The sequence below is a fragment of the Phyllopteryx taeniolatus genome, chromosome 4 (assembly GCF_024500385.1).
Source record: "Phyllopteryx taeniolatus isolate TA_2022b chromosome 4, UOR_Ptae_1.2, whole genome shotgun sequence".
Taxonomy (NCBI): domain Eukaryota; kingdom Metazoa; phylum Chordata; class Actinopteri; order Syngnathiformes; family Syngnathidae; genus Phyllopteryx; species Phyllopteryx taeniolatus.
The window spans coordinates 6,069,499-6,086,098 of record NC_084505.1 but is presented as its reverse complement, the minus strand read 5'-3'; the positions used below and the strand labels follow the sequence as shown (position 1 = coordinate 6,086,098).

General features: G+C 41.6%; 1 protein-coding gene across 2 annotated transcripts in view; it reads right to left on the bottom strand.

Annotated features, from left to right (window-relative positions):
* Positions 1-3,028: 3,028 nt before the first annotated feature.
* Positions 3,029-16,600, bottom strand: part of LOC133477426 (sodium/potassium/calcium exchanger 3-like) — an 80,489-nt gene continuing 66,917 nt past the window's right edge. Inside the window, exons 11-17 of one of the 2 annotated variants that reach the window (XM_061772147.1) lie at positions 13,298-13,461; positions 11,499-11,748; positions 11,234-11,400; positions 10,995-11,109; positions 5,480-5,592; positions 5,113-5,178; positions 3,029-4,595 (exon numbers count right to left, since the gene is read on the bottom strand). In XM_061772147.1, the coding sequence (XP_061628131.1) occupies positions 4,443-4,595; positions 5,113-5,178; positions 5,480-5,592; positions 10,995-11,109; positions 11,234-11,400; positions 11,499-11,748; positions 13,298-13,461 (1,028 nt within the window). In that variant the 3' untranslated portion in view covers positions 3,029-4,442. The remainder of the gene's footprint in view (positions 4,596-5,112; positions 5,179-5,479; positions 5,593-10,994; positions 11,110-11,233; positions 11,401-11,498; positions 11,749-13,297; positions 13,462-16,600) is intronic. The other variant, XM_061772148.1, reaches the window with a different exon arrangement.

Genomic DNA, 16,600 nt, shown 5'->3' with positions numbered 1-16,600 from the left:
TGTTAGGCTCAAACACAAGCAGGAAAATGACCACAAGCATTGCTATATTGAAATCTTAAATTATAAGGGATGATAATACAAGATTTGGATCACTGACACTGACTTAAAGAGACAATATACAGCGGCTGAAATAAGTATTTAACACGTCACCATTTTTCTCACTAAATATACAGTGTTCCCTTGCCACTTCGCACTTCACGTTTTGCGGCTTCAGTGCTTTGCGGGTTTTTCCAAAATATTCATCAAAAAAAAAAATTTAAAATCATGAAAAAATAAAAATGAAAAACATACAGCCATATCAGCAGCCATATTGCGGAAAGACGCGTTGTTTCATGCTGATGCACGAGAGAGAAGGTTTCCCTGCATGTCAAACAAAGAGGTGAGTTGACTCAGAGGCTTTTGTACATGCCTGTACTGTACGGGCACTCATACAAGGCGTGTGATTGGTTCTCGGCGCGACATCGACCAATGACAGCACGAGTGGATCTATCCCGTGAGTTGATTGGCTGCGCATCATAGCAGCCTCACCCAGCATCTTCCCTTGTTGTGTCTCGCCAGTCTCGTCCACGCTGTTGTGTTCGCAATAACTTTTTTTGTTTAAGCGATAACTTTTTTTTATTAGTTAAGCTCTTACAATGCCGCCTAAGCGCTGTGCCCCTGCGAAAGCTTCCTCCGGGGCGTCCGAGAGGAAGAAGAAGATGATGACCATCAGCGAAAAAGTGAAACATTTAGATATGATCAAAGAGGGCAGAAGTTATGCATCTGTGGCACGCCATTATGGCGTGAATTAATCTACAGTGCGGTACATCAAGAAAGAGGAATCAAACATCCGCAAAACTGCTTCAACAAGGAACCGAAACGTGTGGTAAATCCGCGTAATAAGAGATGGGGTTATGTCCTTGTACAGGGGAATTTTGAAGCAAAAGAAAAAACAAAGACAACAACTGCCCATCATCATGTTTTTCTCCAAGGTAAAAACCCAAGCTACACCATCAGGGCCTCCAGCAGAAGAGTCTCCAAGTGAACCTAAAGCATCTACGAGTCAAGTGAGAGCCTCTCCTCTGCCACCAACGCAAGCCTCTTCTCTTCGCCTCTCTCAGAAGGCAATGTTGATGAATGTTAATTACTGTATAAGGTTTTATATTTAAAGATTTAAGTATATACGTGTTCTGTTGTAATCTTTGTCTCAAATATGTAAAGTATAAATACTGTTTACATATATTAAACATTCAGGTACCCACATACACATACACGCAAATTCCTAGGGGGGTGGGGGGGTTGTATGGTTGTCAAGTCCTACTTCATGGTTTTTCACATTTCGCGGGGGGGTTCTGGTCCCCATTAACCCTGAAAAACGAGGGATCACTGTACTTCCAAAGGTGCTATTGACCTGAAAATTTCACCATATGTTGGGAACAACCCAAGTAATCCATACACACAAATAAAGTAGAACAAATAAGATCAGAAATTAAGTTGTGTGAAAAATGTGAAGTGGCACAGGGAAAAAGTATTGAACACGCCAACTGGTATGTATTTAATACTTTGTACAAAAGCCGTTGTTTGTAATTACAGCTTCAAGATGCCTCCTGTATGGATAAACTAGTTGCATGCATTGCTCTGGTGTCATTTTGGCCCATTACTCCACACAAGCAGTCTTCAAATCTTGAAGGTTCCGTGGGCTTCTTTTATGGACCTTGAATTTCAATTATTTCCATAGATTTTCAATTGGATTCAAGTCAGGTGACTGGCTGGGCCAAGTATTGAACACATGAAGAATGTGAGTTGCAAAAAAGTATGGAAAGCCAAGACAACACCTAAAATCTATCAATAATCAAAGAGCAATCAAGCCCCTTGTCAGTGGACATGAATATCGGCTGATTCAGTCCTAATTGATGGCCTACAAAAAGGTCTCATTGCCAAGGTGTGTGTCAAGACACATCTAATGATGTGTAAGAGCAGAGATCTGTCTCAAGACCATCGCAAAATAATTGTTGCAAAACATTACGATGGCATTGGTTACAGAGCACATCTAAGTTTCTGAACGTTCCAGTCAGCACGGTTGGGGCCGTAATACGTAAGTGGAAAGACAATCATACCACCATAAATTTGATCAGGTGCTCCTCGCAAGATTTCTGACAGAGGAGTGAAAAGAATAATCAGAAGAGTTGTCCAAGAGCCAAGGACCACCTGCGGAGAGCTTCAAAAAGATCTGGAATCAGCAGCTACTGTTGTCACAAGGAAAACGGTGAGTAATGCACTCCACCGTCATGGCCTGTATGCACGCTCAACATGCAAGACCCCATTGCTGAAAAAAAAAGCATGTTAAAGCTCATTTAAAGTTTGCTGAACAACATTTGGACAAGCCAGTTAAATACTGGGAGAATATAGTCTGGTCGGATAAGAGCAAAATTGAACTCTTTGGATGCCATAATGTACACCACGTTTGGAGGAGAACTGGCACTGCACATCACCCTAAAAACACCATAGCAACAGTGAAGTTCGGAGGTGATGGTGTGGGGCTGCTTTTCAACAAATGGTACTGGTAAACTTCACATTATTAAAGGAAGGATGAATGGGCAAATGTACCGAAACATTCTAACATAAATCTGTTGCCATCTACGAGGATGATGAAAATTGAACGAGGGTGGGCATTTCAGCAGGATAATGATCCAAAACATACTGCCTAGGAAGCTCTCAATTGGTTTCAAAGAAAAAAAATAATGCTTTTAGACTCGCCCAGCCAATCACATGATTTGAATCCAATCAAAAATCTATGGAAAGAACTGAAACTCAAGGTCCATAAAAGAAGCCCACGGACCCTTCAACATTTGAAGACTGCTTGTGTGGAGGAATGGGCCCAAATCACACCAGAGCAATGCATGGGACTAGTTTCTCCATACAGGAGCCATCTTGAAGCTGTCATTGCACACAAAGGCTTTTGTACAAAGTATTAAATAAGTACCAGTTGGCGTGTTTATTACTTTTTCCCTGTGTCATTTCACATTATTACACACAACTTAATTTCTGAGTTTATTTCTTCTACTTTCTTTGTTTATATGGATTACTTGGCTTGTTCCCAACATCTGGTGAACTTTCAACACCCCGTTTGGAAATACATTTAATGAGAAAAATGGTGACGTTTTAAATACTTATTTCAGCCGCTGTATGTGAAAGATAAAATGTCAGTGATGTCAGGTCACACAGTCTGCATATGTACTTAATCACAAATTGCCATAGAAAATCTGTTCTAGCTTAATACTATGACACATCAGTGGCAATATATTTTCAAGTTACATTGACAATATAAAGTTCTATTCTTAAGTATAAACATCAAGTCATTTTCCAGATTCTATATTAGGTACAGTGCATCAGCTCCATAATCATCATCACCACTTTCACTCCGACCTAGGACTGAAACTGGTGGTGGACATGATCTTTGAATAAATTAATTCATCAATAAATTATGATTATGTCTCCCCAGTAGCAGTACGTAATGCCGTTGGCTTCTCTTCGTGCACACTGCCGTGTACGCACGCACACATACACACACACATACACTCTAAAATCCAAAACTATCACGTACAAACAAAATGCGTGCAACATTTTTACACAATATTGTCCAAAAGCTTCCCTGTGTAGAGAAAATTTTTCAGTCCAGTGCCTGCCAGTGAAAGAATCACAAATATCCAGTTAATAAAGTGTCAGTGCGAGATGCCCGTTGCAGGAAAATTCCTTTTATATGTGTATTTCATGAAAGGTAATAACACTCAAAATCTACGGGGATTTGTTGTTGGAATTAGAATTTGAGAATTTGTAAATATGTGTAAATATTTAAAGTCCCTGTGTCAGTGCAAAACAGAAGATGACAGCATGCCATATCATCAGAAAAACACAGGAGAAATGTTAAAGAAAATCAGAGTGAATTACAGTCGTGGCATACTTAACCACTGTACTGTGCTCAAGTGAAGAACGATCACTGCCTTTGGATCACCAATATGTGCATAAGAGAATTCCAGCTACTATCAGTCTTCATAAATCCAGAGAATTATGTTTTTGTTTTGTTTTGTTCTGTTTTACCAAAGCAATATCTTCATTATGTGTTTTTATCCAAAACTCGTCACAAACTGTAACAAACAATCCAATTAAAACCCAAAGTTCAATTTCTTGTTCAGTGAGGCATTGACAGCAGCAGCTTCTTCACTGATGGCAGGATAACTGTTGGTGTTGATAAAATTAAGTTCCCTTCATTCAAGCATTTGGTGCATTAAAAAATACCTGGCAACCATCGCTGTTGCTGATACTTTTACACAACGCACCACTGTCGTCTCTGGTATGCATTGCACCAAAGATAAATCATTGGAAGCACAATCGTTCGCGCCAAGAACAAAGTGAGGCCTCCCCTTCCTTTTGCCAGAGGAAGAAAGAGCAGAGGAAGAGCAAGGTCAGTGGATGTCTCGGCACATCGGGAGGTTGACGAAGATGAAGACGTTGAACTCAATGAGGACAGAGAAACAGAGGAAGATGGCATACATGACGAGGCAGACTAAGCCCAATTTCCAGTCCAAAGTCCATTTATTCAAATGAACCCCCACGACCTGAAGGTAGGAAAGAAAGTGAGAGACAAGGCAAATCAAATCAAGGAATCAATTGATTGGGAGATCAAAATTTCAAGAAATATAATAGATATTAGTAACACCTCACAGTTTTACACCGCAGAAAACTTCAATATCTATCCATCTATCTATCTGATGATTAGTGAGAGTGCTGAATATGTGTGTGTGTGTGTGTATGATGTCTACAATTACAAGATGTGATATAGCAACAAAGCCAGTCAAACATGACGTGCATGTTCTTGCTCTCAGTCATCTATGTGCTGTCTGCACTTAATGTACCATTTTTGTTGTCTACCTCTAGGGTAGTATTCATTGTCAATGATCCACAGAACAGCAGTGAAAAAAAAAAAAAAAAAGTTCTTGATTTTTTTTTTTTTTTTTGACTGATTGGTTGATCTTTGCTAAATCAACTCAAGACCACTAGAAGATGGAGGTTGCATCCATACATCCATTAATCCCTCTTAGCCTTGTTAATGTAAAATAAATATGCCACACTCACAGTGAAGAAGACTGAGGCCAGTAAGAGTCCAACAGAGAATATGAGTCCCCTGCTGTTCAGATGGACCTGAAGAGACAAAGGGTGCAATTCAAAGCAGGGTGCCGTTATCCAGTTATGTTCCTAATATTATTATTAGATGTAGTCTTTTTACATAATCATCATCTTATCCTAAATAGGCTTTCCAATCCTTTCAGTCTAACACCTAATGATAATATTCTCATCCAAAGCCCATTTAAAAAAGTGAGTGTATTTTTGTAAAGCATCAACCTCACTGCTGACAATTGCTCATGTCCTTTATAAACTTAGCTCTGTTCTATTCTGGTCAAAGTGCAGCAGAGTCTCCTCTGGGGGTCTGACAAGCACTCACAATGGAGCCGTAGTCTATGCAGAGTGTTTGCAATGCCCACGGCAGGCCCAGGCCCACCAGGATGTCAAACACATTACTGCCAATAGAGTTGGAGATGGCCATATCTCCCAGACCTGTGGCAAGGACAACAACACAGTCAATGTCTGCGAGCCATTCTGCTACTCGTTCTATTGCTTCACCAAAATAAATTAGGAAAAAAGATTATTAGGATGGTCAAAGTGTAAACCAGGTTACGGCGTGAGCCAATGACACTGATAAAATATTTATATATTATGTTTGTATAAGGGAAAAATATTTCATCCAAACGTTATGAAACTAAACCATGTTGATGGGAAGTGAGATATTAAAATAATTATCTTAAAATAATAATAATAAAGTACGAAATATGATGTCGGTTATCCTGGCAAATCTGGGCACAATATACTAGTGGGTCGTTAGCAAATCAGGGGATACCGTCTTCATTTTGCAGCAGCAAGTGTGCACCGTGCGATTGCTTTGTTCTCTTCCGGACGTGGCTTGAACGAGAACAGATATACAGTATCTTGTCGGTTCCGTCAAAAAGGTGCTTCAAGAAGGAAATAAGTGTATCCGTAAGTGTGATAAGACGTTAGATGCTGTGTGTGTCGAACCTTTGACTATAACTACCTGTTGCTAAAATTGAGTTACCCTTTTAGACACCGAGCATTCGTGGCTAACGTAGCTGTTAGTTTCCATACATCCGGGATACACAGGCTGTGCTAACGGTGCTAGCAGCGCCCTATTCAACAATTCTTCTGGTGAGTGTTTTATTTGACTTGATGTAAATAATATGTGCATTTCTGAGCAAAACGCTGTGCATATGTATAGTGAATTTAGCTGATGTTATTGAATGTAGGTATCAGTTACGCCCATGTCGTTTTGGCCTGTTTAGGCCGGGTCTTTTGTGAGACGTGTTGAGGACAGCACTGGATTTGAATGTTTTTTAAGTGAACTCTACTGCTGTGCCGCAGAACTCCAACTCGTGGAAACAAGGGGTACAGTGGTGATGGCGAGCCAACCCAAAGTCGAACATGTCTGATTTGTGACAATCGGACAATATGGTAGGATCGATTCAATATTTTTCCCCTCATGCCGTGGACACTCATTGAGTGTACAAGACTGTGTATATATGTGGATATAAAAAAGAAGAGGGTGGGATACAAGGACTCTCAAACCCAGGTTATTACTGCTTTGCACAACGAAACAATTTATTGGTGTCCAAATTGCAATGATGTTTTGATACAAATTGTGTGAATTTAGTGTTTAAGGACGCAAAAGATAAAGCTAATGAGGGATTTTCTGATTTGTGTATATGGTTTAAATATGGTTAATGATGACTATACGTGTAAATACATGAGAACATTTCAATCAAGTGGAAATTTTGAATTGTCTTGAAGTATTCCTTGCTTCTGCTGCGCCACTTCAGTGTTAACATCGCTGGCTCCCATGAACCGAACTTATTCCAAATCGTACTGGTCCAAGTAGGGGAGCTGGTAATCTATACTGGGGTTGCTTTATAGTTACCGATTAATCTATTGAGTAGACGTAAACAAATATGGTGAGCCAGACAGGAGCCAAGTGACTGAGGGGGTAGCAAAAGTAACGAAAACAACAAATAGGGCAATAATACCAGTGCAGAAAAATCGACATAGGTATTGATGCTGGTGTGGACATTTCAAATACAGTCATCATTAGTGGGCTAACTTGGGCTGAATTAGACTCAGACCTCGGAAAGCTGTTGACAGATTATGGTTCCATTCGATGAGAAATTTGTATTGATCACCAAACTTCAGAATTTCACCAACACTTGGTAGTACTGTTTAAAAACCATGCTACCATGCAGTCTCTCAGGCCTCTGCTGCCTCTCGACCACCCAAGTCTACATGCTGGAGACATTACTCTTCAAGTACGCGCCTTGGATGCTGTGTGCACGCCCGTAACGAGCAGCATCCCAAAAAGTTACCTGGAAGAGTTGCAATTTCTGGGAGAAGTGGGAAGTCAGTTTAAGAGTTACCGAAGGAGGAACTGAAGAGGATCAGCAGAGAAGAGCGGGTGAGAGCACTAATTCGCAAGGAGCCGAACGTTAGTGTCCAATTCCAGCCTGATGGCCAGAAAAACCCTAGTTGTTCTAGGGATGAAGTGACAAGGACCCCTCTTTCAATGCTTGGCCCTGTCCCTACTGAACTATTCAAGAGCCTGCCAACTGTGTTTCCACCTTCGCCTCCTCGAACCCCCCATCGAACCGGGAGGCAATCTGCCAACTACTGCAACAAATTTTCTGCCACCACGAGGGACCCTCGCACATTATCCCAAAGGGTCAATCCGCCGATCTCGCCAAGCCTGCTAGGCAACTCGATTGGGGAAGTGCTGCCTGAGTGGAAAGACTGAGTGGCGAAGCGATTAAGCCAGTGGTTCCCAACCAGTGTGCTGTGGCACATTAGTGTGCCATGAGCGATCTTCAGCTGTGCCGTGGAAAATTATTAAATTTTACTTAACTGGTTAAAAAAACAACTAGTTCAGGGTGTACCCCGCCTCCTGCCCGATGACAGCTGGGATAGGCTCCAGCACGCCCGCGACCCTAGTGAGGAGAAGTGGCTCAGAAAATGGATGGATGGATGGTCAAAAATATTATTCATTTACAAGAAATAATGTATCTTTGTTGGATAGTGACAGACAGAACAAATAAATGCTCTTCAATTAGACGGCAGGAAGTACATACAGTAATTACTGTGCATCTACTTTTTGTGACATATTTTTTTGTTGTTGTGCCGTTAGATTTTACAATTGTAAAATATGTGCCTATAAAGGTTGGAAATCACTGTATTAAGCTCTATGCCTGAAGTCTTTTTGCTGCATGACCCTGATTACGGCTGCACTGACAAGATGAAACATCGCATTTGACTGAGTGATGAAATTCCATTCAAGCATCGACCGAGGCCCATCCATCCACGTGATGTGGATGCCATCAGGAATCACTATAAGGAATTGTTGGACTCTGGCATCATCCGTGAATCAGTCTCGCCATTCGCTTCGCCCATTGATGTTGTGCGGAAAAGAAACGGGACTGTGAGGCTGTGCATCGACTTCAGAAAGTTTAACTCCCAAACCATAAAAGATGGCTGTGCTTTGCCAAACCCGGAAGATGTTTTTTCCTTGCTAACTGGATTTAAACGGTTCTCAGTCTTAGACTTGAAGTCTGGGTACTACCAAATTGAGATGGAAGAGGCTGATAAAGAAGACTGCATTTGTTTGCCCCCTTGGATTTTATAAGTTCAACCTAATGCCGCAAGGGGTTATGAAATCACCAAGTACTTTTCAGCAACTTATGGAACGATGCAGGGGAGAATTGAACCGGAAAAAGGTACTCGTTTTTATTGACAACCTTATTGTGTGTTCTGACACTTTATAAGAACATAAAACACTGGGCATCCTTGAATTGTTTACAACAATATGCAGAAAGTATTTCAACAAAATCGATTTTCATTCTTCATATACACATACATATTCATATACACATGCACACATACTCACTAGGTGGTGCTCAAGCACCTGGCCTTGTGCCCTAGAGGAAAAAGTGCACTTTATTCTGTTCTGTTTATACTTAATTTATTTCCAAGTCTTTTTCCTTGATTTCATTGCGTGTCTTGGCTGCCCAGCTTCCAGTCGTGTACATTATAAGTAGATTTTTTTCGTCCAATTAGATTTCAGCTTCTATGTCTTGCCATGTACAACTCCAATTCCAATGAAGTTGGGACATTGTGTTAAACATAAATAAAAACAGAATACAATTATTGGCAAATCCTGTTCAACCTATATTTAATTAAATACACTACAAAGACAAGATATTTAATGTTCAAACTGATCAACTTTATTGTTTTTAGCAAATGATCATTAACTTAGAATTTAAAGGCTGCAACACGTTCCCAAAAAGCTGGGACAAGTGGCAAAAAAGACTGAGAAAGTTGAGGAATGCTCATCAAACACCTGTTTGGAACATCCCACAGGTGAACAGGCTAATTGGGAACAGGTGGGTGCCATGATTGGGTATAAAAGGAGCTTCCCTGAATTGCTCAGTCATTCATAAACAAAGATGGGGCGAGGTTCACCTCTTTGTGAACAAGTGCGTGAGAAAATAGTCCAACAGTTTAAGGCCAATGTTCATCAACGTACAATTGCAAGGAATTTAGGGATTTCATCATCTACGGTCCATAATATCATCAAAAAGTTCAGAGTATCTGGAGAAATCACTGCATGTAAGCGGCAAGGCTGAAAACCAACATTGAATGACCTTCGATCCCTCAGGCGGCACTGCATCAAAAACTGACATCAATGTGTAAAGGATATCACCACATGGGCTCAGGAACACTTCAGAAAACCAATGTCAGTAAATACAGTTCGGCGCTACATCCGTTAGTGCAACTTGAAACTCTACTATGCAAAGCAAAAGCCCTTTATCAACAACACCCAGAAACCCCGCCGGTTTCTCTGGGCCCGAGCTCATCTAAGATGGACTGCTGAAGTGTTCTGTGGTCCGACGAGTCCACATTTCAAATTTTTTGGGGAAATTGTGGACGTCTGGTCCCCCGGGCCAAAGAAGAAAAGAACCATCTTGACTGTTATGGACGCAAAGTTCAAAAGCCAGCATCTGTGATGGTATGGGGCTGTGTTAGTGCCAATGGCTAGGTAACTTACACATCTGTGAAGGCACCATTAATGCTGAAAGGTACATCCAGGTTTTGGAGAAACATATGCTGTCATACAAGCAACGTCTTTTTCATGGACGCCCCTGCTTATTTCAGCAAGACAGTGCCAAACCACATTCTGCACGTGTTACAACAGCGTGGCTTCGTAGTAAAAGAGGTACTACCGATCAATAGACTGGCCGGCCTGCAGTCCATTGAAAATGTATGGCGCATTATGAAGCGTAAAATACAACAACGGAGACCACGGACTGTTGAACAGCTGAAGCTGTACATCAAGCAAAAATGGGAAAGAATTCCACTTATAAAGCTTCAACAATTAGTGTCCTCAGTTCCCAAACGTCTATTGAATGTTGTTAAAAGAAAAGGTGATGTAACACAGTGGAAAACATGACCCTGTCCTAGCTTTTTTGGAACGTGTTACAGCCATGAAATTCTAAGTTATTGATTATTTGATAAAAACAATAAAGTTTATCAGTTTGAAGATTAAATATATTGTCTTTGTAGTGTATTCAATTAAATATAGGTCATTGTATTCTGTTTTTATTTATGTTTAACACAACTTCCCAACTTCATTGGAATTGGGGTTGTACAATATTACACTGCTGCTGAGTGATTATAGAAACGGGTTTCTCCTGTGTACTACATCTGTTTTCCTTATACTGCATGCACTGTTTTCCTTATATTGCATGCACAGCCACTGTATATTATAATATACAAATGCATGGTGAAAGTATTGTAGTTATTGTATTTGTACGTTACATGTGTTGTTTTTTCGTGTTTTTGTGTGGACATACCCTGCCTAGCAACTATAACACTGGCCATGCAGTCTGGAACACTGGTGCCTGCTGCCAGAAAGGTGATGCCCATGATGACATCAGGGATGCCGAGAGTGAAGCCAATCACAGTCACCTGAAACCAGTAGCGATAGTCACTAAATGCTGCCCTTCGTTGAAAGACTAAAACACAATAATGCAATGTTTTATACCGCCTATACAAATGTGTGAAAAGTGGGAAAAGTTGTAAATTGACTGACCATCCAGACCATGATGTAGGAGAGGCCAGCTATCCAGATGGTAGCAGTGACGAAGGTGACCATAAACCATTTCTCCCAACGCCGCTTGCCACAGTTGGGTACGGTGAAGAAGAGAAGCAAAGACAACGGCCACATGGTTAACCACTTCACCTTGTTACACACACCCGCTGGTAGATGATAGGAAGATAGGAAATAGTGTCAGTAGTAGGATTAGCGTAACCAATTAAACTAAATTAACTATTATCATATCATTCCAAAACATCACCTGGAGCTTTGAAAGGCACCAATGGGCCTTCATTGACATCTTTTCGCTCTCCTTCTTCATCATTCTCATTATCCTCATTCTCGTTCTCCATCCCAGACTCCAGTCGGTCAGGCATGTTCCTCCCATTCAGGCCCTGTTCATCAGCACCCTTCTCTAAGGTTCGCCTTCCAAGAGCCCTAGCTGCTGAATCAGAGTCGCCATTGGTGATGTGGTTGACTCGAGTCTCTGTGGTGTTGATCAGTCTTTGTCTCTGGCAGTGATTAGACATTTTAATAAACCACCTTGAGCGACGACTACTGGAATATTTGGACATGCTAGAGTTAAAATTGTATCACTTAGCCACTTACAAACACAACTTTATTAATTACTTACTTATTACTTATGTCAGTCAATAAGGTATTCTGTAGAACCTTGGCTGGGCGGTTGGCACTGTATTAAAAAATTATGCTACAACCAAGTACTGTGGTTTACACTTTTCTTCACTTGTTTCTCAAATTTTAGGGGTGCAGGGAAAATGGGCTAGAATCGCCTATAGCGTGTAGTGTATTTTCCAACTACCGTAATTTCTCATGTATATTGTTCACCCATGTATAATACGCACACCCAAAGTTTACCTCAAAATTCAGGAAAACACTTCTACCTATGTATAATGCATTTTTACAATGCATGATTTTGCTTCTAACCATATGATCAAAACATTAAGTATTATCTGTATTTTGTTAGGTTTTTTTTCAAATAATTATTCTGAGGTTAAGCACCACGTAATGCTTTTTTTTTCTTAACTTGCTCTTATTTTGAAATTCACAGCCCTACTTTTATTTAGTAAATTACAAAGCACACAGTTGTGTTCCTATGTTTGATTACCCAGGCAGAATTCTTTAAAGAAAACATGGAGACCAGGTGAAACACATTTAATTTTATTTTAATGGGATTCATATTAAACGGTCAAGCATTTCAGAAAACCATTATCATTAAACAAAACATCCATCCATCCATCCATCCATTTTCTGAGCCGCTTATCCTCACAAGGGTCACCAGCTATCATCAGGCAGGAGGCGGGGTACACCCTGAACTGGTTCCCAGCCAATCGCAGGGCACATACAAACAGACAACCATTCGCACTCACATTCACACCTACGGGCAATTTAGAGTCGTCAATTAACCTACCATGCATGTTTTTGGGATGAGGGAGGAAACCGGAGTGCCCGGAGAAAACCCACGCAGGCACGGGGAGAACATGCAAACTCCACACAGGCGGGGCCGGGGATTGAACCCCGGTCCTCAGAACTGTGAGGCAGACGCTCTAACCAGTCGTCCACCGTTCCACCTAAACAAAACATAACAAAGAAATTAATGCTGGTTGTTGTTCAATCATTTAAAAAAACATCAACAATATTTCACAAATTCTGCCAGGGTATGTAAACTTATAGCCACAACTGTAATTATATGCAGTCATACGTATCCCTGTCATATTGGAATGAAAGTGTAGGCTACACCTTTTTTATAACCACTAAGTGGCAGTGGCATATTAGAATGAAAGGGTACACCTTTCTCATAACCTCTAGGTGACGGTGGCATTTTGGAATGAAAGTTCACAGCTTTTTCATAACCACTAGATGGCGGTATACATTTATAAAATGTGAAAGTTTTTTCCATTTGCCCCTATACCTATGTATAATGTGCACTATTGACTTTTGACAATTTTTTTGGGGAAAAATGGACATTATACATGAGAAATTACGGTATCTAAAATATTAATATCCATTCATTGGTTCCAGTATAGTAAGACAAACAAATACCTCATTGATAAGCATCCGAGAGGCCATTGTTAGGCGGGTTCTTGGGGAGAAATGACTGGTGATCATGATCCTCATGCCAGCTTCAGAGAAAGTCATTTGGTGTGGGTATGCAGACAGGAGCTCATCTACCATAAGTACGGATGGCTTATATTGGCTTATATTAGCTGGGAAGAAATGAAACACAATGTCCATTCGACATTTGAGTGTTCATCAGGAACACTAGTACAAATATTTAATTTAAGTATGCATTTAAATACATACTCTAGCAGTGATTCTCAAGTGTAAACAGGCTGCCTCTTTTAGAATGCAAAACAATTACTGATTCTTTCGCATTATACAAATAAAATCAAATGCATTCAAAACAGTGCCGTGATTGAAATAAACCATCGGGCAAAAAATTAAAGGGAGATGCAAAATTAAGTTAAAGATTTTGAGAACAAGTGCTTTCCAAGTGCTTCTGGCTCCCCGTGTGTAGCATTTAGAACTGTCAGACAGGGTGTGACGGAAGAAATTGAGGCGATTTTAAAAAAACGAAGCCCTCGACCAAGCTATTATAATTGGTTTAGGCTAGAATAACAGTGTACATTATAAGAATGTGACTCCAGCCGAATGCAGGTTCTGGCTGGCGACTTTGGTAATGCCGTGAGGCCTCCGCTAGCAGCAGGAAGCTCTCGCTGGCTTGAAATGGAGCCCCTGGTTCGGGCACCGAGCGGGAGCAAGCATGCTGGAAGCATAGCCGAGTGAATAGAACTGCGGGCAAAGTTCAAAAATAGCCCTAAAATGGAGCCGCTAGTCCGGGCACCGAGCTCGAGCCAGACTGTTGGAAGCAAAATCAGGTACTCAGCAGTGCAGGTAAAGCTCAAAGCTACCGGAAAGAGACGCTTGGTGGGAGGCTCCCGGCTCTTTGTCTCGACGAACCGTGCTCACCGGGCCGCAAATTTCTCATCAATCTAAACCAATCCCAAAAACAACGGGTTGTACATATTTACATTGTAAATCCAATCGTCAGTGGGGCGTGGGGGGGGGGGGGGGGGGGGGGGGTGCTAAAAAATATTCACAGTTCAAAACCGGTCGTATTACGACGTGAGCAACTATTTCACATTGTAAACCCATTCATCAACAGGGAAAAGCTCCCAGAAATGAATGCCGCACCATCCCACACTGCCGACCTGTGCGATCACACTTCGCAAATGCCAATTGCAGCAAGTGACTGTATTACCCTATAATTGGAAAATAATGTGAAATTTGAACAAAATAATGGAACAATAACATTAGAGGTTTCACTGTACTGCTCAATTTTACTATTGGAAAAGTATCATTTTAACAGTATATTAATAACGTGAAGGAGTTTGAAGAAGTGCACCATGCTTTTTCTGGTCGTGTTTGTACTATGGATTGGTTACCTTCAGTATGTTGTTGTATTGCACTTAATTTAAGGCCATATTCTCCCATTGGTGTCAGTATTTTACACGCCTGGGTTACGCGTCCTCAATTCCCTCGCCCTCGATTCTCCCGTAATGACTCCTGACACACCCACTGCGAGTACCCAGTTAGTTTGAGGGTAATGGCTTGAGAGGCGTGACTCATTGAAGTCTACAGGTGTGTAGAATTCTGAGAATGTGGCGTTTACTAAGACATGTAAATGCCATTAAAATCCATTTGGGGAATATGTCATACTTTAAATGTGAAATTAACTCCTGCAGCGGGTGGAAGTTAATCGTCACCAGTGAGATGTCCCCACCGCTCATGTAACATGTTACTATAAAGGAGCATGTGTTTTTGTAAATGTATTCTGTGTAAACCCAATAAAAGTAATTTAATCAGAAATCAGAATACTGTGTTCATGACTGAACAAATTTTTTGATCAGCATTTAACACGTCAGCATTTTCCTCACTACACATATTTCCAAAGGTGCTATTGACATGAACATTTCACCAGATGTTGGGAACAACCCAAGTAACCCATACATACAAAGAAAGTAGAACCAATTAGCTCAGAAATTAAGCTGTGTGTAATAATGTGAAATGACAGGGGGAAAGTATTGAACACACCAACTGGTACTTATTTCATACTTTGCACAAAAGCCTTTGGTTGCAATGACAGCTTCAAGACGCCTCCTGTATGGAGAAACTAGTCGCATGCATTGCGCTGGTGTGATTTTGGCCCATTCCTCCACACAAGCTGTCTTCAAATCTTGAAAGTTCCGTGGGCTTCTTTTATGGATCTTGAGTTTCAGTTCATTCCATATATTTTTGATTGGATTCAAGTCAGGTGATTGGCTGGACCATTCTAGCAGCTTAATTTTTTTTATTTGAAACCAAATGAGAGTTTCCTTGGCAGTATGTTGTGGATCATAATCCTGCTGATCCACACTCGTTTCATTTTCATCATCCTCGTGGATGGCAGCAGATTTTTACCAAGAATGTCTCGGTACATTTGCCCATTCATCCTTCCTTCAATTATATGAAGTTTACAAGTACCATTTGCTGAGGAGCAGCCTCACACCATCATGTTCCCACCTTCGAACTTCACTGTTGGTACGGTGTTTTTAGAGTTATGTGCAGTGCCATTTTTCCTCCAAACGTCGTGTACATTATGGCATCCCAAAAGTAAAATTTTGCTCTCATCCGACCAAACTATATTCACCCAGTAATTAACTGGCTTGTCTAACTGTTGTTCAGCAAACTTTAATCGAGCTTTGACGTGTGTGTTTTTCAGCCATGGGTTCTTGCGTAGTCCCAATGATCATCGGAGCTAAATTGTCTGGGGGTTTATGCCCCTGGCAGGGTCACCCATGACAAATAGGTCCTAGGAGAGGGACCAGACAAAGCACGGCTCCAAAGACCCCTATGATGAGAAAAATTATTGTATTGCGTTTTCCCTTGCCCGGACGCGGGTCACCGGGCCCCCCTCTGGAGCCAGGCCTGGAGGTGGGGCTCGAAGGCGAGCACCTGGTGGCCGGGCCTGCACCCATGGGGCCCGGCCGGGCACAGCCCGAAAGGGTAACATGGGTCCCACTTCCCATGGGCCCACCACCTGTGGGAGGGGCCATCGGGGTCGGGTACATTGTGAGCCTGGGCGGTGACCAAAGGCAGGGACCTTGGCGATCCGATGCCCAGCTACAGAAGCTGGCTCTACGGACATGCCACCTCTCTGGCAGGGAAGGAGCCCGAGCTGGTGTGCGAAGTCGAGCAGTTCCGACTAGATATAGTCGGACTCGCCTCCACACACAGCTTGGGCACTGGTACCAGTCCTCTCGAGAGGGGTTGGACTCTCTTCCACTCTGGAGTTGCCCACGGTGA